We start from the raw sequence: 24,712 nt of genomic DNA, 5'->3' as shown, positions 1-24,712 counted from the left end.
ACATATAAGAAAACAGGTCCTTGCTATGAAAAAAGTTCTATCTAAATAGACAACATAAGTGAAGCGTGTCCGGGGTAAAAGCTACCACAAGTTTTCATTCCTGTTTTTCTCCACTTCTCTCTCTTTTTTATTTTTACACTATTTTACCCATTTGGGGGCTGTTTTAGAGTTTTGCTATTTGTCTTTTTAGTTGTCCAACTTATGCAATCAAAGTGTTAATTTATTTGTAACCTATGACTTTTTATTTAACCCTTGTCTGTTTTCTTCGTGTATTTTAACTTTTACCTAGCTATTCACTGATTTGACCCCTTAAAAATTTTTTTTTCTTCTTTGTATAGTTGCTCAGAAGTTACTTCTAATAGACTAATGAACGCTATAAACTAAAGTTCCAGTCCTGTAAGTCATTCCTCACGGGCAGACCCTTGCACAAAGCAACTTGCAGGGTCAGGGCCTAAAGGCCTGACACAGCAAAACTTTATACATATGAGAAGAGTTCTTATTTATGTGAATAGTCTCACTCTGTTCTGTGGAAATTCACATGAATAAGATTGTGAACATGAAAATAAAAAACAAAAAAATACCTACGTTGTAAATAAAAACCCTAACAAAATGCAAACCTGTCACATGCCACCCATTTCAAAGAAGCATTTGGGGGTCCTCTTTTTGCTAATGTTTCAAGCATCTCTTTCTGGGGATAAACAGTGTTTCAAATATTTAAAATCTGAAGAAAGAAGAAGGAAGAGGAAGAAAACGACGACGACGACCTGTTACAATTTGACAGACCTGAAACAAAGTTTGGAGTTGTTAAATCAGAGATGCCATACACCTTCACTGTGGTGTGAGACATGCAGCCAACTGTCTGCCTCTTTCTGAACAGAACAGGTATCCAGTATAACTGCAATTCCTGATGTTTCTTATTTCTACTATTTAAAAAATGAGTTACGTTTTTGTAACTGGCTAATTAATCCAATGCTGTTATGCCTGATACATCTTTCAGAGTAACAGCCGTATTAGTCTGTATTTGCAAAAAGAAAAGGCGTACTTGTGGCACCTTAGAGACTAACCAATTTATCTGAGCATAAGCTTTCGTGAGCTACAGCTCACTTCATCGGATGCATACTGTGGAAAGTACAGGAGACAGTTTTATACACACAAACCATGAAAAAATGGGTGATCATCACTATAAAAGGTTTTCTCTCCCCCCACCCCACTCTCCTGCTGGTAATAGTTTACATAAGCTTATGCTCAAATAAATTGGTTAGTCTCTAAGGTGCCACAAGTACTCCTTTTCTTTTTGCTGATACATCTTGGAGACCAATGAATCACATTCTTTCTTTCATAGCATCTCTTTTAGCATTGAAATCACCTGTTGCTGCTTTCTGTTTGTTTCATGATTTTTACATTGTACTGAATCTTGTTACGAGGCCTTATGTGGCACAACATGATGCAGAAATTTACAAAAATCAGTTTGCCATTGTTGAATATAAAAAACACAAATACATGAACATAGGCGCTGGTGCTGGGGGTGCGCCTGCAACCCCTGGCTTCAAGTGGTTTTCATCAGATCCAGGGTTTACAGTTTGGTTCAATGGTTCACAACACCCCCAACTATACAAATTGTTCCAGTGCCCCATACATAAATAGGATGAAGCCAGCTGATATTCTTTTACCATTTTAGTATTAACTATTTTGGAGGGTCTCCTTACCAGTCAGTCTCTATGATGGGCATTCCCGATTAATCAGTGAAACAGAAAAACAGTTGTAAAATGATGACTCTACCAGCTTTCTACAGTGAGAATTAGCACCTACTACAGGAAATGGAAGCATGATGTGTACGAGAAACAGAGTAATATAAAACCTTACCATGCCTCAGTTTCCCCTTCTGTAAAAGAGGCATAATATTTTCCTGTTTCGAAGGGGATTTGTAAGGATGAATTCATTAACATTTGTATAATGCTTTGAATGCTCTTCAAGACAAGGTATTCCAGAAGTACAAACTATTACACATCATGAAGACTTTGAATTCCTTCTGATGATGGAAAAAACAGTAAAGAACAAATTTACAGGGACAGTGTATCTAGGTTTCTACATGGCACTCATCAATGTAGTATCCAAACACCTAACACACATTGACGAACTTTTCCTCACAATACCCCTGTGAGCTAGGGCCATTTTACAGATGGGGAACTGAAATAGAGACAGATTATGTGACTTATACAAGGTCACACAAGGGCGTGTGTGAGCTGACAACTGAACCCAAATCCTGAGTCCCAAGCCACTACTTCAATCACAAGACTATCCTTCCTCTGCTTTAAGGCTAGGCTTTTAAGAGATCATTATTGTCAAGTGATGTTGATGTTATATTAAGAACAAAAATTAGCAAGTCTTTTATAGTAGCCAGCTGTCAAAAAACACAAACATTGCAGCTACTAAATACCAGTGCCCATCAGATCATAACCCTGAAAGGATAGCAATGCTAACTGCTCTTAGATTTGTTCTTTTCCCCTGCGTTAAAGAATTTGCTTTATTTCTAATTGCTTTATAACTTTAGCTGAGATATTCAATTCCACCTGTTTCCTTTTCAAGGTACTATCAGTAAAATCCACGCACAGCATTTTATCCTTCAGTTACTAAATTCAAACGGTTTTAAAACATCCTGCTTTCATCTTTACAACCCTCTTTCCTACTTTTAAACCATGCTACGGTTTTAGAAGAATGTACTTGACTTATAAAATGTGCATGTGATTCTTTTAACATTTTCATGCCTTGTATTGTGTTGTAAACATCTCTTCATGTTTTATCTGCTCCGCCATAAATCAGACTAACATCTCAGAAGCCTCACAAATGACAATTTTTCTACATAAAATAAATCTGAGAGACTCCATTACTAAAAATCTGGCTTTCAGCTTTCACAAGATCAGAGAAAAAGGCCTACAAAGCAAAAAGTGGGATATTCAGCTAAATTAAAAACAACAAAGAAAAAAGTGACAGTGTGATAAAGTTAGTAAAATATGGGAACAAATAAATGAACATTTCAGTCCTGACTAGGCTGACAATACGCCAACATTCTGCTAATTCCCAGGCACTCCTCCCCGCCTTTTGTTTTGTTCTGTTTGTTTCTATAGAATGATGTTTTGAGAAAACACCTTCGGTGTTCACATCAGCATGTAGAATTCTGTGGACACTTAACTGGACATTATGTAGCCTCAGGGAAGTCACTGCCTCCCTCAGTATTTCAGTTCCCCCAACTGTAACAGGCAGGAGAACATCTACGCACAGCACAAACATGGGTGAAGATTAATGTTTGATAAAGCATTCTGAATATGTAAAAGCATTATAGAAAGTGATATATTAGAAATCATTGTGTTTGTTTTATTTAAATTGAATATGCAGTGTTTAAGAGACCGATTTCTAAATACCACTTATTTTGTGTATTGTAACTGCAAGCAATAAGACTGGCTCATGCTGAGTTTTTCAGGCTTCCATGGTTGGCTTACATATCACAAGCTCTGTCTTTAAACTAGAAATGAAATGTCACGCTCTGTTCCTGGGTAGTTAGGTTAAGATTTTTTTTCTATTATTATGATTAAAAACATTGCACAACATGGTGTTCTTTCATTCTGAAGTGATCCATGGAGAGCACCTGAAGACAAGAATTCTAAATTATTCCAGTACCGGAAAAGAGAGGGGGCACTCAAACAAACAGAGTGGAGGAAAGCAGTTTGAACAGGTGGGAGTGAAAAGCAGTGACATGTTGTAGTACACTACCAAAGGGGTGAAAGATATAGTGCAGTGTTGTATGATGTGGAAGAGAACGAGGACCACTGGGTTAGAATGCCACTAAAATGCTAGATTAGGTGAGACATACAACTCTGAAGTACTGTGATATTGAAAAGTGATGCAGAGACAGAACAACTGGTAAGGGACAAGAGAGACACTAAGTGTTCTGCACCTTTCTGCAGCAGTTTGCTATTTTATAGTCCATGGCACCATGCTCAGTTCTTCAGACCACTGCACATTCTACAGAACTATACAAATTTTCCCAGTATTTACCTGGACCAGCAACTCTCCTGATAACATTTTCCACAATTCTTTGATAGACTGTTTCTATAAAACTTGTGCCTAACAGAAAACATTCCAAAATATTTCTCTAGACATTTTATACAAATAAATCACACACTTTTTAGGATGACTTTCTAGATCACTCATTGCACATTTTCCCCAACGTTATCCCAACCTCAAAGATAATTTAGCGATATTTTCCAAAATATTTTGAACTCCATAACATTTTTAATACTATTTTTCCAGGACTGTGAAACATTTTATACTCTGCTTCTTCTATTGTACCTAAAAGGCACAATCAATTTAACAGAATTGTCATAGAAGACATTTGATTATTTTTACTTACACCAGAAAATTCAGTTACAGTTTACCCCTTGTGATGGAAAACTAATTTATAAGTACATACCTTTCTTCAGCTAGGTCTATAAATAATGGAAATTGCAGTGTTGACACCTCATGCAGTATTTGGTGTTTTTCTTAAAGTCCCAGCTACTCGAGTCAAGTGATTACTTGAGAATCTCAGTTTTCATTATTAAAAAAAGGTTTCTAGCCCTCACATGGTTGCTGGGAAGTTTGAAAATGTGACCCCTAAAGGTTCAAATCAAGAAAGAAAATAAAAAACTCAAAATTTATTACTTTAAAAAAAAAAAACACTCATGATTTTTAAAGCCGGCCTTATTTACTGCACACTATTGAAAACCTCCTATGAAGATAGAATTATAAATTTCCAAATGGGCTCAGAGCTTCTGCAAATCAGATAGCACAGTCTCAAGTCAGGTACCCAGAAATGAGGAACATGATTAGTGACCTCCTCTGAAAAGTTTGGTTTAAGTGGCTTGCCCAGCATCATAAAAGAAATCTGGCAGAGGCAGGGATAAAATCCAGCTCTCCAAGGCAGTATTCAACTGCCTTAACCACAGTACTATCCTTCCTCTTCCTCCCCTGCCTCATTCACTATACACCTTCCAACTTCTGTTACAAATAAGTCTGAGGTCGTACAACCAACAGTCTCCACTATGTAACCCTGATTCATCCCCAGAGCAGGTCCATTCTCTGCACCAGGAATGACAGAAAATATACCCACCCCCACCCCAAAAAAAGAGGCCAGAAGCACCACGAGAAGAAAAAGAGAGACACTAAAGAACTGTCCCACTGCTCCGTGTCAGGTAATGTGACTGATGCATGGACAGGGTATTAATGACACAGAAACGGCACCTGGGATGGGACAGATTCTACAGAACTTCCAGATCTTACCACTGACATCAGGATCAAACAATATTCAAAATGTTAATCATAGATCTAAAATGAAAATAAGCTAAGATCAGAAATTTAACTGCAGCAACATCACTACAAGTCTTTAGTCAGAACATTCCCACTAGTAGATTCTCTCCCCAGTGAAATCTGGAAAACAAAGCAGAGCCATACAGTATTTAAAATCAGTTATCACAATCTAGAAGAAAATGGGGGCACAAAACACAGTTTGCTTCCTTTACATACTTTTTCAAGTATGTTTGTATGTGTATTTTCCAAAAAGAGCAACCTGAAGACACAGAAATTTCATCATGTGGAACCATATTGACTCCCCCATAGTCATCATCAGGGTCAGAACCTTTAGATCCACCACACAGACTTGTGCCACTTGAACAGAATAACCGATAACAGTCATAGGTTGTCATCCTCTATGTGAATCAGCATTAAAGAGGGATAAGACACTCACTTTGCCAGTGGATTTCACAGCTATTCACTGATACCAGACGAATGCTGAGACTCAGGAAACCTGGAGTCTGTTCCGAGTTCTCAGGGGAATGTGCCCTAGTGATTACATACCCCCGTGTCCTTGTCCGCACTCAAGCCTGACCCCCTTCTGCACCTCCAGCCTGTCATTGACACAGTGCCTCTCCTGTTCACCTGCCTCCCCACAGTTCTTTGTCTCTACTGAGCATGTGTGATCTTAGCTTTTCAGAGGCTCATAGCGTTGCCAGATGTGGACAGATTTTCATAGGATGGCAAAAGGCACATCCCAGATACGCATCACCCCCTCCCCCACCAAATTTCAAGTCCCTGCTCCAAAGGATGGAGGCACCAGAGCTTCTCAATGAGTGCAACAATTCAACTTGGACAAAACAACACATTTTCCCCAAACTTCATTATGAGAAACAGCTGGCTCATTTGAGCGGATACTAAAAAGTTAGCCTGAGGCAGATGCCCAGCATGAAAAATGTCAGACCAAATGGTTAAAGCCTGACAAAGTTACAAACAGTTTAAAAAGGATCTTATATTACAAAGTGTCAGGCAACCTTACCTATCGGCATCACTACCTGCACCACCAATAATACAGTGAGGAAGCTGGAATGTCATGGAGACCACAATTTTTAGATGGCCTCAAGTATCATCATATTTGGCCCACTGTAAATTCTGCCCCAGAGAAACACCCGTCAGAACTTATGAACTTGCTGGCAGGCATCTAGAGGTGCCCTCTTTAGCCTCTCAATCACTGTAAAGTTTTATTACACATCTTGGTTCAGGCTTCCTTCTCAGAAGCCGCCACGGTCCTTCCTCTGACAAATTTGGTCTCAATGCTACCGTCTCCAGTCTCAACTCTCTCAACAGTCCTCGCCCATCTGCTGCAATCTGAACCAACAATCCATGATGCTAGCAGCCGAATGGGCCTTTACAGAACATAGATGTTAAATCTCAGTCTCATGCATAGGTTTGACTTCCCGCCATCCCATACACAGAATACCATTAGCTCGCCACATTACCAAATCTTCTCCACACAAACCTTCTGAGATTCAACAAGAGGGGGGGAAAAACTATAGTAAAAAAATGATCCACTGTTGTACAATGTCCTGAATTACAGCTATTTCCCTGACTTTGTAATAAACTTTTATTCCTTTGCTTTCCTGAATAAAAGTAGCTGCCCTCAGAGCTTTGGACTCCAAAGTATACTATCGCATTCTTACCATCCTCAGCTATTCCAAGTGTTTGCAAATACCTTCTAAAAAGGCTAGTTTTGAGAAAAAACATTAATAAGGAATGTCTATAAACTGAAAGCTGTGAAATCAACCCCTGGTGCATACAGAACCATTTTCTAAAACATTTACCGGAATCTTAAAAAAGGCAGATTAACAAACAGCCTTCAAACAAAATTTCAATTCTCTTTTTAGTCCTACAGCATTCAGTTCAAAATGGAAACTAAACCTGCTGTCAATCCATTTCAGCTGTTTCTGTTAGGGTACAAACTGAATTCTGAATATAGGCAAAGCTACAAAAGTATGGGATATAAAAGAAGAAGAAGAAAGGAAGGCTGGTGGGACATCTTCAAAACTGCATTGCATCAACACAGAGGAAGTTTCAGGCACTTAAGCTTGTTTAAGAGACAACTTTCCTATTCAGCTCTATACTTATTTTGTACAAGTTATGTACATTGTAAGAGAGAAAAGTACTTTGTATAAAAGTATGGTTTTAATAAGAGTTCTTATGTACTGTGTAAGAGCTTTCATCTGAAGATCTCAAAACAAACAGATTCCATAGGTTACCCAATCCTGAGTCCACTGAAAAAAATAGCAAAACTCCCACTGACTTCAGTAGAAGCAGGATTGGGGCTTAAATGATTTGATACAGCTCACACAGTAAGACAATGGCAGAATTAAGGATATAGCCCAGAAGTCCCAATTCCCATACTCCAACCACTATGCAATTCCACCGCACATCATTCAGTGGTACACTTTTTATACTACCAAAACGAACAATACTGTCTTGAGGTTTGGAAATGTTGTCAGCTCATTTTTGAGTATGCCAACTACTTTTGGGATCTACATTTTTGATTATCGGTACATAAACATATACACAGTTCTGTAGTGCAACTTCTAGGTGTCCATAACTCATACCGAATACACAGCTCCCCTCATATCACCATATTCACCTAAAGTCCATGGAAAAATACTTCTGGAGCTAAGACAACATCACTTTACAGTACAAGCTAAAAGATGATGGGCTCACCTGATTGATGGAGTTGGCTGCACAAGAAGCAAGTCCAGTTCCAATGGAGGTAAGCAGGAAACAAGTTAGATCAAAAGGGACCGGAGCCATAGCAAACCCAGCAGATGCGGTACTCACAACCAGAGCTGCAACACAAAAACACACAGTATGTTTTACTACCACGGCTCCAACAATAAGTCATTTCTCCTGTATGTACGTAACCATTACAGATCCATTTTACAGAACACTGTAAGAACTCCACAAGTCTACTTCTGACATTAATTATTTGCATCACAGTAATGCTTACAGGCTCCAAGTAGGGTGGACTTATTGAAGTCAAAGCAATTCAAATCACCAAGTTTAACCATGCTTTAAATCAGTAAGCCTTGATTTAAAATAATTCATTTTAACTGTGTTTTGCATTTGTATTTTATTTGTATAAAGAAAGGTTGAGACTCATTGGTTGGCAACCAATATGACATGTTGATTTGCAACTAAATATAGCCTTTGCACTAAATGTGGTCATTCTTTTTGTTAACCAATAGGATACGCCATATCTATACACATTTAAGCATTAGATTGCTAAATTTACATTTATTCAGATTCTTAACTTTTATATTTTTTATGATGTTAGAAAATAAATAATGATGCAATAGATGCCCTGGCCCCCTATAAAATATTATTTAGTAGATTATTTTTTTATTTGTGAGTAGTGTCAAGCTCTGTTTGGATGGAAATTCAGATAAAACACAGAAAAACAGTTGTATTAGTTATTGTTATTAAATAAAATTACCTTACATGTTCTGGAAACACAAGGAAAAAAGTTTATCAAAACAAATTTTTCATTTAAAACCAACTGATTTATTAAAGGACGTGTTAGCTGCAGTCAGGAAACTGCCCTGATTATTTCTGGTCACTATGCTTTTCAGAATTTTAGAACTAGTAGATCTCAAACTCTCCACGTGTAGGTTTTATTCAGAGATTAGAAAAGGAAAACAAGCTTTTCTGCTTCTTCAGCTCACAACTTAACTTTGGATGAACAAGCTATTTAACTGAACTAACTGAACAAGCTGAAATGAAGATAATATTCTCTCCGCACCTACAGAAGAAGTTATTGCTGTCAAAAGCTGATTTAGCCCTTCAACAAACTCTGCTTCCAGATGCTTAGCCAGAGACTTACATCAGTTCAGTGGTTTGACTTTCCTTGAAACTTGGCAGCAAATATGTACTAAATATTTTTTGTATTTAATTTAAATGATTTTAACAGATGTTAGGCCTCAGCATAGGTGGTCAATTTCAAATTCAATTTTATATAGGTCCAGTTTTAAAAAATTAATTTAATTTGTTTTTCAATATACTTTATTACTATATTTAAATACAAAATCTTTTTTTACATCATTTTTATTCACCCTGGCTCTAACCAAGAACATGGCCTCACTGTCCTACAAATAGATGCTGAGAAAATTCATGCTTCACAATCGAAATAGGTAAGAAAAAGGAAGGTGGAAAGAAAAACAGTCACAGAGAATTTAATTGATTAATCCAAGTTCATACAGCAGGTTAGTGGCAGTACTGGGAATAGAGCTCATGTCTCCTTACTCTCCGTCAAGTGCCTTAGTCACTAGACAAACCACCTCCCAAAGTATATGTATGGGCCGTAGGTTCCAGTAGCTCTCATGCCACTGAGTGAAGATTGTCACAACATGCAGAAAACATGGCTGGTAACCTCATAAGCAATGAAAAGTAGAGCTCTGATATGATGCTATCACAAAAAATACTTCAAGGCAGAAGCCCTGAACCTCTCAAGGAAGCATAAGAAAATCAAGTGTGCCAAGACTGGTGAAACTAGTCACTAAACTCTGTGTGCATCTTTGCTGTATGTTTGACACATCTTGTTAATTTATCTGATCTACCCAATTTGGGGCAGGGGAAGGTGCAGTAGTCAGCAGTTAAATCCAAAGGTTTAGAATGTGAGTGGATTTATGTGGCAAATAGATTCCAGATCAGGAATTTGAATTCCAGAAATGGAAACTTGTCAGAATATTGCATTCACTGCTCTACAGCTAAGAAACCCATATCTAAGTATTAAAATCATCCAAAGAATGCATGACACAAACCTAGCTTTCTTTAAGAGAAAAGTAGTACTAAAGAGAAGACTCTCTCTTCTTGCAACAAATCAGCCAACACAATTATTGAACAGCTTGTTTATGGCCTTGAACCTTGTTATCTGAACTTAATAAATTTATAAGAGGGGAAGAAAAAATTATCATAAATTGTAGATCTTGTAAGAACTGTTATCTCAGCAGTTTTCTGACTACACAAATAATATGCTCTGTAGCGAAGTCAAACGGCACACTAAAAACCTACATTGACCACAAATATCTGGATTATCTACGAAGTAATGTTTCTCGCTATGAAGGGGAAATTCAATGCCAGGGAAGAGACTTGCTGGCAAAAGACACACTTGCAAAGGGTTCAGGAGTCACAGTAGAGAGCCAAAAGAACATGAACTCCCCCTGCCAGGCTGCTGCTAAAAGAGCTAAAGTGATTGTTGGATGCAAAAACAAGGGAATGTCCAGTGGCAGCAGTGAGATATTACCTCAGAATAAAACGATTGTGAGACCACTGCTAGAATATTGTATCCAGATTAGGTATCCACATTTTTAAAAGAACATTGAAAAGTTAGAGGGAAAGGCTTTATGAAAGATTTAAGGTCTAGAGAACCTGCCATACAGTGAGCGACTTAAGAATTACAACATATCTAGTTTAGCAAAGAGAAGGTTAAGGATAGGTCTATACTGCAATGCAAGCCTGGGCTCAGACTCAGGCTCGACCCCAAACCCCCATTTTGTCTACACGCAAATCTGTCTTACTCAGGCCCGTAAGCTCTCGGGACCTGGGCCTTAGGGCTTGAGAGGGGGGTGGATTCGAACCCAAGTCCGAAAAACAGCCTCACTTTGCAACGTGGACACAGCTCAGGCCAGGGTCCCCAGAGTCATGTCCAAAGAGCCTGCCAATGCTATCCCACAACCCCATCGGACAGTGTTCCTTGGCTTTTCTGCCCCAAGTCAATCAGCTCCCAGGAAATGGAAGCAACCCCACCCCCATGGTTCAAGTACAGCTGCTCAGTGTTTAACCCTTCCATTTTATTCTGACCACTGAACTGCAAACAGAGTGAACCATCTCCTGTGTTAGCTATGGCCAATGACAAGAAGAAGGTCTTTGCCAAGCACGCTGCTACCTGGTCATGGGAGCACAATCAGATTCTGGTAAATCTCTGGAGCAAGGCAAACAAGATGTTCGACATCACTAAGAGCACCAAAAATGACCACGTGTACTAAGAAACAGCAGACAGGCTGGCAGCACTGGCGATTAAACAGACCAGTGCAGAGAGCAGATTACGCATCTCAGGGGTGACTACCGGAAAGCCAGGGATGAGACCTGCAAGCCTGGGAACTCCCCATCATCCCACCTCCTCTATGAGAGACTTCAAACAGGTGCTTGAAACTGCACCAAGCACTGAGCCAACAATTAGCCAACAATTAACAATTAGCCAGATCAGACTAGCAAAGCAATTCTGATGCTCATGCATGTCCCCAAGGAGGCTTTGCTGCCAGAAAAGCTGAAACATGTCCTGGGCCCATTCTCGATGAACTGTTTGATGACATCCCCTCTCAGAGGAGCAGCCTGCCGTGGAACTGGCAACGGAAACAGAAGAGGCAGAAGTAGTCCTGGAACCTGGTAAGTTTTAGCTCCATGTCTGTTATTGATACACAATTTCTGGTTTATGACCCAGTGCAACTTTTATTACAAGTCACAGATAGCAGCATGTATCCGATAATAGGGGCATGCACACCAGCACCTTGCCTGAAAGGACTGAGAAACCATAAACCAGTAAGCTATGGCACCCCCCACCCCACAATGCTAAAATGGCATTCAATTTTTAAACATATGGCATTTGTAAATTTCACCTTACCATTGTGAGTGTAGGCTTCACATTCTGCTTAACTCTCAGTTCTGTCCACAGAGCATCTGGGAACTTAAGCCTGGGCTCTGAGAATATTTGGAAGCTGAGTTTTACAAAGTATCATTTTCTGGCCTTGAGATTTCAAAGGCACTTTCTTCTGATGATAAACTGAAACTTTTCAAAGTACTGAGACAATAATGTTCAGTTTGACATCTGTTTTCAGGCCCTTGTTGTAGTCTAGCCACAGTAAAGCAGGAGCCTGGGATTTCAAACTGAGCAGTGAAAAAGGAAGCATGTCCATGACAGAGCCAACAAGCAATTACAGAAGCAAAGGGAAAAGGATGCACAACAAGTGGAAAGGCACAGCCAGAATGGAGTACACAAGGAGAAAACTGCAGCTAAGTCTCTGGAGCTGGAACTTCACTTTAGGGAGGAAGAAAGAGAGCACAGCAGAAAGACCTCTTTGAGAAGCTGCTTGAGCTAATGCCCACAACTTTCAGGCTCCTGCTCCACCCACACCACACCCTAAGTCCCCACCATGGTACCTCATCCTACTGACCAGGAATGCACTGGACAATACCATGATTGGGTGGTTCACGTAACCAGGCCTGAACTGTAGTGGGACAGGGCAAATATACCCCCTGCAATCAGCACTGCTGCACGGGAGTGGAGAAGTGCATCCTAAACATAGTACAAAGGGAAAGGAGAACAGGAGACCATGGGACACACTGTAGTAGGAGAGTTATTTGTTTGCAATGGTTTCACTGTTTTGAGGCGTTCAATGTTTGTGTTATACACTTTATTTTATTACCGGTTTTGATGTTTTATTGGTAGCTAGCCTCTTTGTCAATTTTTTTTTTTTTTGTAATACAGCCATGTTAACAAATAAAGGCTTTTATTTCATTAAGTTTATTACCAATCACTGCTTATAATATGTATATTTCAAAGAATAAAGACACTGCCAAGGGAGATTGTGGAAGCTCCTTCACTGGAGGTTTTCAAAAGGAGGATGGATTGATTCAGAAACCTCTGCTACCACAGCCTCCACAGTTGATTTGCCAACACCAAAGTGGTTAGCAACGGACCTGACATAGTTAGGAGTGGCCAGCTTCAAGATGGTAATAGCAACGCACTTGCGGACGGCCGTGGCCAACCTCATACACGTGTTAGGACACTGGAGGATTGGGGAAAGGTGCTCACTGAGTGTCAGAAACATTGCTTTCTTCATGGGAAAGTTCTGGAGCCACTGTTGGCCATCCCAAGTCCGCATGACAATATGGTCCCTCCCTGTCTGTTGTTCATGGCCTTGCTCTAGAAACACCAGTCTACATACGGGGCATCAGCTGCTATACAGAGAGTCACGAGCAGTATCAGCCAGGTTGAGTCTTCCAAGACTGTGGTGTCCTCCTTCTCCAACAAGGGTCTTTAGTAGGTCAGAAAATGCCACCAAAGTGTTCACCAGCATCTCATGGATGGTCTTGCTCTTTCTTGACACGAGAGTGAAAGTGGAAGCCGGACAAGTTCTTCCAATGGTTACTCTTCCATATTGCTGGGTCTAGTTGCCAGGAGCGTGCAGACCCAAAAGGCGGGATGTATTGGCAGGCTGAGACTAAAGTGCTGCAGGATGGACAGTCCAGTTTTCCCCACAGTGCACCATGAACAAAGGACTAAAGCAGCTATAGATGGGGAAGGTGTTAAGACGCATGAGATAGGCTGGTTTGACTCAGGTCAGCATAGTGTAGTATGGACATATGAGCACAGGTGTGAGATCTGGGTCCAGAACTTCTACACTTAGGTTCAATATTCCATCATGGATGCTCAAGTGCAAGCTTAGAAACACCAACCCTTAGGCTTACATTGGAGTGTAGACAAACCCTAAGAGGCAACTTGATCATGGCCTGTAAGTATCTACACAGAGAGAAGATAGAAGTTTGGAAACCACAGCCCTGAAGTATCCTGAGTACTATGGCTCTCTTACAAGTATTTTAAAAGTTGATAGCTCCCCATGACCAAATACATTCCTCCCCCCATAAACTTTTTTTTTTTTTTTTTTTAAAAAAAGCACCAGCTCAGGACATTGGATTAAGAGTTCAGGACACGAGAGTCTGGACTATTTTGTGACTTCATTCAACTACATACAGTTTGTTTAATTATACATTCTGACGTAATCCAGGTTTTTAAAACTGTAATTTAAAAATATGGATTTTTGCCATGTTTGGAAAAACCCTAAGATTTTAGTGACATGAGTGGGCCTGTTAAAAGTTCTTCAAACTATTGTGCCTGCTTTGACAAAACTCATGTAACACAAAAGCTGAACTATGTTGGGTATGTCTGGATTCATCAAGCTGCAATGCAAAATACTGCCTCCTTTTAACTTGGATGTTTTCTGCAAGGTCATAATTGAGTTGACAGATGATATTAATTAACAAAGGAATGGTTTTCAGTGCCATGACTGCTTGTTCCCCTGTTGTAATTCTACACATCTATTTCTGCTAGAAGTAGAAGACTCTCATCAACCTGTGCTTGTTTGCATTTTGCAATTCACATGGCTATTGCATTAGATGCTTCTTGAGGTACAGTTGCTTCTTCAGGCTTTTTTTTTGGGGGGGGGGGAGCTACTGCTGCTTTAATTCTTCTGGTCTCTGAAGGAATAAAAACACTGCTCTTGTTTACGAATTCCAGGTGTTTGGGTTCTAAATGTCTCTGTAGTTACCCTAGTCTCATATTTTCATTTACCAACACTTGAACACAAATACACATCGTGGCTGTGGACTTTCTGCAGCAATCCTAAAACATGAAAATTCAAAACAGCCAAATGTTTGCAACATGTAGGCTGAGCACTCAGCAAAATCATTCCATTATCAAAATAAGATGGACTTCTCTCCCTCGGCCGCTTCCCCTATCTGCTGGTGCTGCTGGCACTGGGAGCTTCTCTTTGGCCTTCAGGGGACTTTCAGCCTAGAGAGTGCCTGATGAATGCTTCCCCCAATAGGAAGACTCTGGGCTGAAAGTCCCCTGCTGGAAGAGAGGGCAGAGAGCAGCCCCAACAGCATAAGATGCAGACCCATAGATAAGATGCAGGTGATTTTTAAGCCTAGTTTAAACAGTCTCTGAATTAGATAAAAAACCAACAGACATATCCATTACAATTTTCCCAAACACTGATGGCTCGCCTAGGAACCCTCTGTGGCTCCCCAAGCTGAATTTGGCCCAGAAACGTTAAGCAGTTTACATAAAGTTACACAGCAAAGAAGAGGCAGAGCCAGGAGCAGAACCCAGGAGCCCTTCCTTCCAGGTCTCAACTATGGTCTACCAGAGCCTCTGAACTTGAGGCTCATATGGTGAAGAGAATGAATGCCTACAGACAGAGCTGCAAAAAGGGGCAACAATGCTGGCCATTACACTAGAAGTCACTACAATCTTTGAGAAGAGAAGCCCATAGCCACTAGCAGGAAAAGATAAGCCATCAAAAACAAACACAGGAGTCAGACGACCCTTGGGATTCATTTTAGAGAAAAGAAACTAATTCAATTTTACTATTACGTGCATGTACAAATTCACCAACTGTCAATGCTGCCATGGGGTTGGGATCATAAATAGGTTTCATGATGGGGAAGGGATGTGACCATGAGATAGTCATAGTTGTGGACCACTTCTTAAGAGAGAGACTACATGAGAACTCCTGCACTAAACAACACTTACAATCTGATATAGGATAGTTAAAAGAGTACACATTTGGCACTACTGACCCACAGATTATGGCCAAAATTTTCAAAGCTGGTTGCTAGCAGGAACTACAGACACTCAGTCCCTCTGAAAATAAGGTCACTTATTTAGGATCCTAAAGTAAGGCACCTGGGTTTGAAAATTCTGCCCTGTCTCTCTGTATATAGTACCAGGAAATATGAATCTCAATGAAATTCATTGTTTTTCAATTGTTTATTAACTTAATCAGTCAGAAAGGGATGGTGAAACAGTGGCGTTTGCATTTCTAAGAGTGATTACATTCTTTTTTTGGTATTATAAATCACACTTTCACTTCCAGACAAGAATTTAATTAAAACTTATCACAGAGAACACTTTACATTCATTTATTATAGCACAACACCAACTCATTTACAGAAGGAGAAAGGTGGAGCAGATTGGCAAACAGTCTATGTAACATTGCCATTACACTGACCTCAAAGAAATTCTAATACAGTACAGCCAGAGTGCTAATTAAAGTCTCCATTGATTTCTCCAGATTAATTTCAGTCAGTCATTTCACTGTGACTTATCAGGATCTCATTAAAAAAGGCTATAGTACATTCCCTCATTTATCCAGCTGAAATGGATATTTTTAGATGTTTGTCCAGTGTTCTGAACTCACAAAGAAAAGTTCTTGCTGTCTGCCCCATGAACAGAGTTTCAAATGCAGCATGTTACAGCAAATAGTGCTATCTTCCCATCAGAGTGGGAAGTTTATTTTCCTTTTGTTATGAAGGCAAAAGTGAATTTTATAATCTCCTCTTCATTTTCCTCCTTGAAAAGATGTACATTTCATAGAGATCACTTCAGGCAAGGGCATGAGGTCATTGACTCTATATGTTTGTTTTTTGACCCCTGTTAGCTTAGTGCTTTAGGGGCAAAATTAACTACACTTCACTACATAATGGGTGAAACTGATCCTTTCAAGATTTATTGGTTAGACTTGGCAAGAGTCTTTCAAGAGTAATTCTCAATTGAAACTTACAATAGGATATCAAAGTAGACATGTTTTTATGTCTTACAAATATACCTAGCTTTACTAGAAATCGGAAGAGTGCATTTGTTTACAGACAATTTCAGATTAAATAAGAAACAAACTGTGCACTCATAGGAAATGAAAGATAAGAAGGAGACCTATTATGGTGTTTCAGACATAAGAATATACTCAAGGGAACTCTAATCCTATATTATTTTTACATTGTTCTTCAATTTCATTTTAATGTGATCTCTCTCTATAAACCTTGATATCTGTATTTATAGTGCTACATTCTTAGTGCCACTTTATGCTCACCTTCCACCAAAAAATAGTTGAAACAATATTATATATATATATATAATAAAAATAAAAGGTCCAAAACAATTCAGCTAACCAATCAATTTTCTATTTTTGTTTTGGTCACCAAATAATATGGAATTTTGTAAACATATAGACTTGCAGATTTAGCACCAGACACTATTGGGGGGGAAGAGGAGAGGAGGAGGAGAAAAGGTAAAAAGAATGGATTTCTACTTTAATTTGGGGAACAATCTGCTTGTCTTACTACAAATATTAATATAGCCCTAAGGAAAACTAGTTTTCTTTACAGCTTATCTATCAGAAGAAATTCCCCCCCCCTAAATTCTCACACTTCATTCATTGGAATGCTAAAGGTAACAGTAACATTAATGCTGCAGGACTGACCAGTGTGTTTTCTTTGTAATCCTAGATTTATTTGGAGTAGGCATAAGTAGGTTTTATTGCAAATTACAACTTGCACATTAAAAGAAAAAACATGCCTTAGGAGCTTGGCTATTTTGGAACAGTAATTTGAACCAAATGTTATCATTTAATGCAGAAATTAAAATACAATATTACGAACTAGAGCAGATTAGGTTAATACTACATTTTATAACTGAACATTTGTAAAACACTTGCGGGGGAGGGGGGATAAACTAAAGTAGCAGTTTATTTGTTTCTCTTCCTTGTAGCAGAAAAATAATTTGCTAAAAAGATACGGTTATTATGCTGTGTGTCTTTGATAAGACAATGGTAAGTGTTTTAAGAATCACAGAGATGAGAACTATTTTCTGACAGACATTACACAAAATATATGTAGGATCAACAAAATCTAAACATTGCCAACTGATTTATCTTTGATAAAGCTCCTAAATTCTTGCCTTAATGCAGTTAAGACCAAATTCTGCTCTCAGATACAACTGGAACTTCATAAAAACAAACTCCATTGAAGCAAATGGACTTTTCCATTAGTGTACTTGTGAGCAAAATTTTAGCCTACTTACAGAGCCAGGGACAGAACCAAGGTCTCCCAATTCCCAGTCCAATGCCCAACATGCAAAGGACCAACCCAGTGCAACAAAGTTCTGAAGTGCCAAATAAGTTTTACAAAATTCTATTTCAGACATTCGTTTAAGAAAGAGACAGGGTGAGCAAGATGGACATCAGAGTAGGTGCATTTTGCAGACTAGACTAGACTAAGTCTTTAAGACATGACAGATAACTTTCTACAGTGCCTAGAACGCATTTTGAAAGCTACCTCAATAATCAGCTCAGTGTGTGACTCTGCCCAGGAGAGTACTTCTCAGACATATGCACTGATATGTTTGTAAAGAGACCGATGAAAATTTTAGCTGCAGATCAGACCTATACTAGGCTTAAAGCATATGAGGAAGGCAAATTAGTTTGAAGTATGTGGGTATTGACGTGCCTGTCTTTAAGACTCTAAAGGAGACTGTATTATGTGTATTGTGGTAGCTCCATGAAGGACCTGTCAAGAATCAAGGCCTCATTCTGCTAGGCATAGTACAGATCTGCAGTCAAGAACACAGTCTAAGCCCCAAGCATCTTACAATCTAGATTGGAGAATTACTGGCGAATTTCACATATCACTGTTATTTACATATCCATTTTGCAGGTATTTGTTAAATTTCATTATAAACATTTGGCCTGTCTTCCCCACCAAAAGAACAATGAGTTTAGGCATCCTTTTGCCAGTACACCAGCCACTTTCACAATTAGAACTTGTTCCCGTGTAACACAATAGTGAGCTAATAGTGCATCTCACACTGTACCTTTAATTGGGGTGGCGGAGAAGGGGAGGGAACACCACTAAAAATGAAAATTAAAAATTGAATGTTTGTTCATGTTCTTGCCTAATATGTTTGTAACTACTATGCATGTTAATTTCCATCTGTAATCACGGAGTTACTATTCATTAAATATAACCTTGAGGTAAAATTTAAAAAGATGAGATTCAGCTTAAAACGTAGTGCTGCGCTTGTGTTACACATTATATGGGTTTTCTCTTATTACCCCGCCTTCATGTCTTTTTCTCCTTTCAGTTACTTATGAATTGGGGGACAAAACTAAAAACAATGCCATCTGCAACTTTCTTTTGTAGCTCAGAAAAAGCAGGAGATGGATGCATTAGCTTTGCAGAGTGCCAGGATGGTAAAATGCAGCTGTTCAGACATCAGCCAACAGAGAATGAGCAACAAAAGGAAAGAGGAAATCTAAATCAAAAAAGTGGATTACACTACAAATAATTAAAAGCTCCCTCCCCGATCATTTTTCATGGCAAAAACTATATATATATAGAAATATAAATCTTTTACCATTGTGAAGGCATAGTTCCTAATGACAGTGGCATCAAGGCTAAAGTTCACATGAAACAGGAGGGTAGAATAATAGCTAAACTCATTTCCTTTCAAAGGTGATTTGCAGTTCTTAATACAAACACTCTTTACTTCAGCAGTAGGGAAAATCAGGCATGGGGAAGGTCCCTTTTAGTATAATGCAAAATTTGTTTGTTATTTTATACTCCAAAAAGTAGAAATAGAAACTTTGCAAAAAAAGTATGCAAGATAGTAAACTAATCAGAACTTCATAGATTAGTTCCACAGAGGCACTATGTCATCTGTAACATGAAAACAGACCTGGAATAATTTACATTCTCAAGAATCAAAGAACAGCCTGATCAACAGCCTTGACCCAGCTCTCTTCAGTTTAGAAAATACATGAAAGCACCAGTCACACTAGGTCTCTGCATAGATCATAACACTCTACTTCACCCCTTTATTTATTTATTTTTATATGATGTCATTTAGTCTTGCCATTTTAATATCCTGATATTTGTTTCTGGATCTATTTCAGAGTTTTAACTGCCTTCAATTTCAATTACTAGTGTAGGGCCCCAAGCTTCTCAAGAGATGCCACTTAAAATAATCTCACTGAAGAGATAGCAGGAAACTTAGCTATCCTTACAGAGTTTAAAGATCCATGCACGGAAGGCATTATAGAAGCTCAAACTATTACTACTAATGAGCAGCAAGAAAATAAAGCAACCACTGTAGTGAAAGGGGCAGCATAACTGAGGGCTACAAATAGGCTGTGTAGTCATTTAATATTTGTAGAGAACTCTTAGATCCTTGTGAGGCATTAGCCAAATCGCTTCACTCTGAACATTTGTTTCCTCCTGTATAAAACAGGGGATAAAGCACTTTGATCTACGTTTGAAAAGTGTTTTATAAATGCTATACATTACTATTAGAATAATAAAATATTGCTACTCAAATGTGTCCAAGATAACAAAAATGATACATAACGATAACAGATATTTAACAAGCTGTTTCCTTTGCTGGTTTGGAGAACGAAGAGTAGAGTTTCACTGACTTTTGAAATAACATTTTATTTTAGGAAACTAAGTTGATGTCACTTAAAAACTTTTGCCAGATAAGTTATGGAATGTATCCACATTACTACCTCAATGCTTTTAACATGAGATTGACAAGAACCACTGCTAAACTTAAAAGACAAGGAGACCAGATAGCATAACACTGATAAGACGTGAAGAGATAGGGCTTTCTTTTAAATATTTAATACAACCATTGTAAAATTCCACCATAGCCTAACAAGTGTTTCCCCTAAAATACAGAATGGTTCATATCAGTATGAGATAAAAAACTGAAATAGCTCATACAGAAAATATTGATTACAAAAAGATACCATCACTATAATTTATTTTGCCTTCTTCTGGTGATAGATTTAAGTTTAAGTTAAACTTGCTGTCCATAGACCACAAGCAAGTGCTCAATGGACTACTAGCAGTTTGTAGACCGTAGTTTGAGAATTTCTGTTCCAACTGTATCTCAAGCTGTGGTCTGAGAACTGCTAGTAGTCCACAGAACATTTGCTTGTGGTCTATGGACAGCTAGTTCATCACATGGTGCTGGCTCCTTATTTCAAGCAGCAAAATTTGATTAAAAAGGAACTAAAAATGACATAGGTACATTGCAGTGATCTGTGGGATAACGATTGGGAAGGAAGGTGTCCATGAGACCAACCTCTGTTTAAAATGTGGACCACACTATTAACAAGACTGAGAACCCTGAATCAGAGAACCTGCATGATACTGAAAAGTTACCAATAGTACCTGTAAGTTTGATTTTGGACAAACGTGCCAAAATTCCTGGTAAATCATCCACTTGTAGCTTCATTTCTTTCCATTGTTTTTCTTCTTTGGATTCTGCTCCTACAGCTGTTGCCAAGTCTTCTACAACTGCAGCTGAATTCACTTCTTTGAACTCATTTCTGTTCGAAGTCTCAGACAAAGGTGGGTGGAGAGGTGAAACTGGTCTGATCTCACGTATAACTGTTTTTTCTTGACCCAAATGTTTTTTCTGAAGGAAAGGAGGTGCAACTGGATCTGACTTTGGTTTTGCTTGCTGACTGAGGTCTTTGTTGTACTGTGTTACATACTAAATAGAAAAATATAGACTAATCTGAGATATTTTTAACAGGAGAGTTAAAAAGCTTTTCCTATCAATAGCTTGCTAATGACAATAGAAATAAATAGTACTATTACATTTTACTGCTATATTTCTTTTATGATTAAAGAAGATAATTTCATGGTGCTGATATTGCTCAGTTAGCCTGCAGTTCAAGCGCTCACTTCATTCACAGAAGGGTGTCTGCAATTGCACAATATACAACAAAAGCAGCTTCCAATTCATTGCTGCACAAACAACATTAGTTTAAATTCAGGGAATTACTTCAGGCCTAAATAAATTTTCCCTTGCAGTTTCAACTGGAAATATTCTTTACTACTTCTTGTTCTAATCTGTTGGGTACTGTTGTTTGTTCTACAAACATTTGCTCCACTTTAAAGCACATTGAGGACACGTATCGTATGGACACGTGTATATATAATCTGATGTGCAATTAATCTCCAATTCTTAGAAGTGGTAGGTGTCCTATGGTCTTTGTAAGATACAGTCAACTGGTTCAATAGTCAGAGAAAGATCTCTAAAAGATAATCCCTTACCCACTAGAAATTATCTCCCTCAATTTAGTTTTCCATCATCAATTCCTAATTTCAGTTTAGTTTACTTAAACCTGCCAATTTTAGAGAATATTTGAAAGGAAAAGTATAGAAAGACAAAGACTAGAAGGGTGTTATTGCACATGATGCTTCATTTTTCCAACTGACAACAAAGAGGCTGAGCTGCAATTAAGTTTTCTATTGTGTTTTTTGCTGTATTTACAGCTCCTCTAGAAAGTGTCACGTAAACAAAAAAAACACTTAGTTTTTCCAACCCCCCAACTTTCTTGTCTAAAATGTTCTATTTCAAATATACCAAGCCAAATATACAAACAAGGTGTAGGTTTCAACAATCTGTGGTGCAATACTTGTACAACTGAGTAATAGAGATTACTAAAGGGGCTTTCTGGGGTTGGTAGGGAGCTTTTCACCTCTGAATGACTAACCTGAATGCAGGCCAAGTCACTAGCAATAAAAAGTCTGACAGTTTGGTGACCCACATGTGGAATGAGTTATGATCTCACTCTGGTCCCTATTAGACAGATGTCCAAAAATACCACCAACATTGGAAGTATCTGGTCCTTTCATGGCAATCACAGCAGACACACCACATAATAGACATAAAAACTGAACTATCATCCAAGCACTAGAGATGGTCTTTGCAAGTCAGGGTTGCAGCACATGAAAAGGGACAGTGAGGAGAATTTTGCACCACTACTATCCATTATGCATCTGTTCTGTGAAGAGGAGAGGGATTTCCTTGAGCTGTCAGTGACAGTTAAAGCTTTGTGATATGAACAGCTAATGCAGTGCCTATTTACATACTACAGAAAAAAATAACCTATTACTTTAATCTATTCAAGACTTCTCTCAATGAATTAGGACATAAATTAAAAATTCTGCTTTTCCTTTTGCACATTCACTCTATTCCAAATATAAACATTTAAGAAACAAGCCTGACTTTATACTTTGCCCTCAAAAACTTTGGCAGAATTAAATCAATACGTTTAAGTTTCAGAATAAATCTTTTAAAAAGAAACACACTACTCCAGAAAACGAGTGCCATATACCACTTGTAATTGGTAAACATTTTAATTTCCTACGTAGCATAAGGCAAAACAGAAAAATAGTCAACGTGGAATAAGACACTCTCTTGACTTACCATTCGTTTGAGGAAGTTAAGGTGTTGAAATGTAATCCATCTTTTATTGGCTACTCCACAACAATGCATAAACTTGCATGGCATTTGCCGTACTGCTGGTTTCGGAAGGTGCCAGACAAATAAAACTACACAGAAAACAGAGAATGTTTGGATATCGTTTCTTCACAGTAAGGATTAGAAACAAACCCATTTGCAATGCTTACTGTCCTCAGCACCACACAGCATTCTTTAGGAGGGCTACGCACAGGTCCTACTGAGCTTGTAGAAATGGCGAGGGAGCCTACACTAAGCTTGCAGACTAGATAGAGGAGCTGAGTATTTTACTTTCCAGCCCCTCACCGAGTTAGTCTTATAACTTTTCCCCTATTCCCACCTCCATATGCTATAAATGTATTTACCGAGACACACATAAGCAACAAGCTAGAACATTTGCTTAGAGCAAGTACTTCACATAAAAATAGCACTGGAGTTAAACAGTCACATTAACAGGAATTTTATGCCAGCCCTAGTGCATATCTTTACAACTGATCTTAAAAACCCGAGCTAGTCAAGTGTGTCATCTAAAACCACCATAAAAGGGAGAATTCAGTTTTAACAATGTTTATGAATCTGGTGTGTGTGTTTTACATATCCAAAACTACACACAACAAGTCTATGGACCAATTACTAGAATTGTAGGTTCTGGGGAATATACCACCTCATGATTTCGTTAACAGGAATTCATCATATTGTTGTGCAAGTTACTGAGAAAAGAATTACATAATCATTTTTATTACTTCCCATTGACTTTCTATACATAATGAGGATGCTTTCTTAAAGGAACACTCAAGTAAGTAGTTTCTAGGTTTTCATGGCAAAAAAAAAAAAAATGTTATATAAGTGTTATTCAAAAATGTCAGAAATAGCTTGTTTGTTCTTCTGGCCAGGGAGAAAGACTGATAGTTGGAGGATTTAAATACTTATTTGCAATTTTTAAGCCAAACACCACAACAGCATGTCACTGCATGAGAGCAAGAAAGAGAAAGGGATGGAGATAGGTGTACTTTATTTGAATTTTCATCAAGAATGTTCTGTTGCACCACTACTTTAACCACTGCACATGGCAATTCAGTTGACAAAGCCTTGTTTGTTTTAACTAAATTCACACCTTTTCCAGACTATGCCTCATTAGTGAATATCTTTGCCATATCAATAATTTCTGAGTGAAGGAATCAACATCAAGGCCATAATCCATAATAAGAGTACAACTACTTGCTAAATAATGTTTCTGTATAATGTGTTGCTAAAACTGTCCATTGTACCCCCACTAATATTGGCAAGAATTTTTTTTTCCTTTTGCCTCAGACTATGTCTACACTACCACGGTAAGTCGACCTAAGCTACGCTACTCCAGCTATGTGAATAATGTAGCTGGAGTCGACGTAGCTTAGGTCGACTTACCATGGGGTCCACACTACACTGGGTCGATGGGAGACA

The 24,712-nt window shown here is 38.5% G+C and overlaps 1 protein-coding gene across 4 annotated transcripts in view; it reads right to left on the bottom strand.

Moving 5' to 3' along the window:
* Window positions 1–24,712, bottom strand: part of COX10 (cytochrome c oxidase assembly factor heme A:farnesyltransferase COX10) — a 155,937-nt gene that overhangs the window by 129,169 nt on the left and 2,056 nt on the right. For all 4 annotated transcript variants that reach the window (XM_048817578.2, XM_048817581.2, XM_048817580.2 and 1 more), the window contains 3 exons: window positions 23,237–23,361; window positions 21,187–21,511; window positions 8,065–8,189 (listed from right to left, as the gene is read on the bottom strand). In XM_048817578.2, coding sequence (XP_048673535.2) covers window positions 8,065–8,189; window positions 21,187–21,511; window positions 23,237–23,361 — 575 coding nt within the window. The remainder of the gene's footprint in view (window positions 1–8,064; window positions 8,190–21,186; window positions 21,512–23,236; window positions 23,362–24,712) is intronic.

Source organism: Caretta caretta, chromosome 14 (genome assembly GCF_965140235.1).
Source record: "Caretta caretta isolate rCarCar2 chromosome 14, rCarCar1.hap1, whole genome shotgun sequence".
NCBI classification, from domain to species: Eukaryota; Metazoa; Chordata; order Testudines; family Cheloniidae; genus Caretta; species Caretta caretta.
Note: the sequence above shows the minus strand (reverse complement) of the source record. Positions and strands in the feature narration are given on the sequence as shown.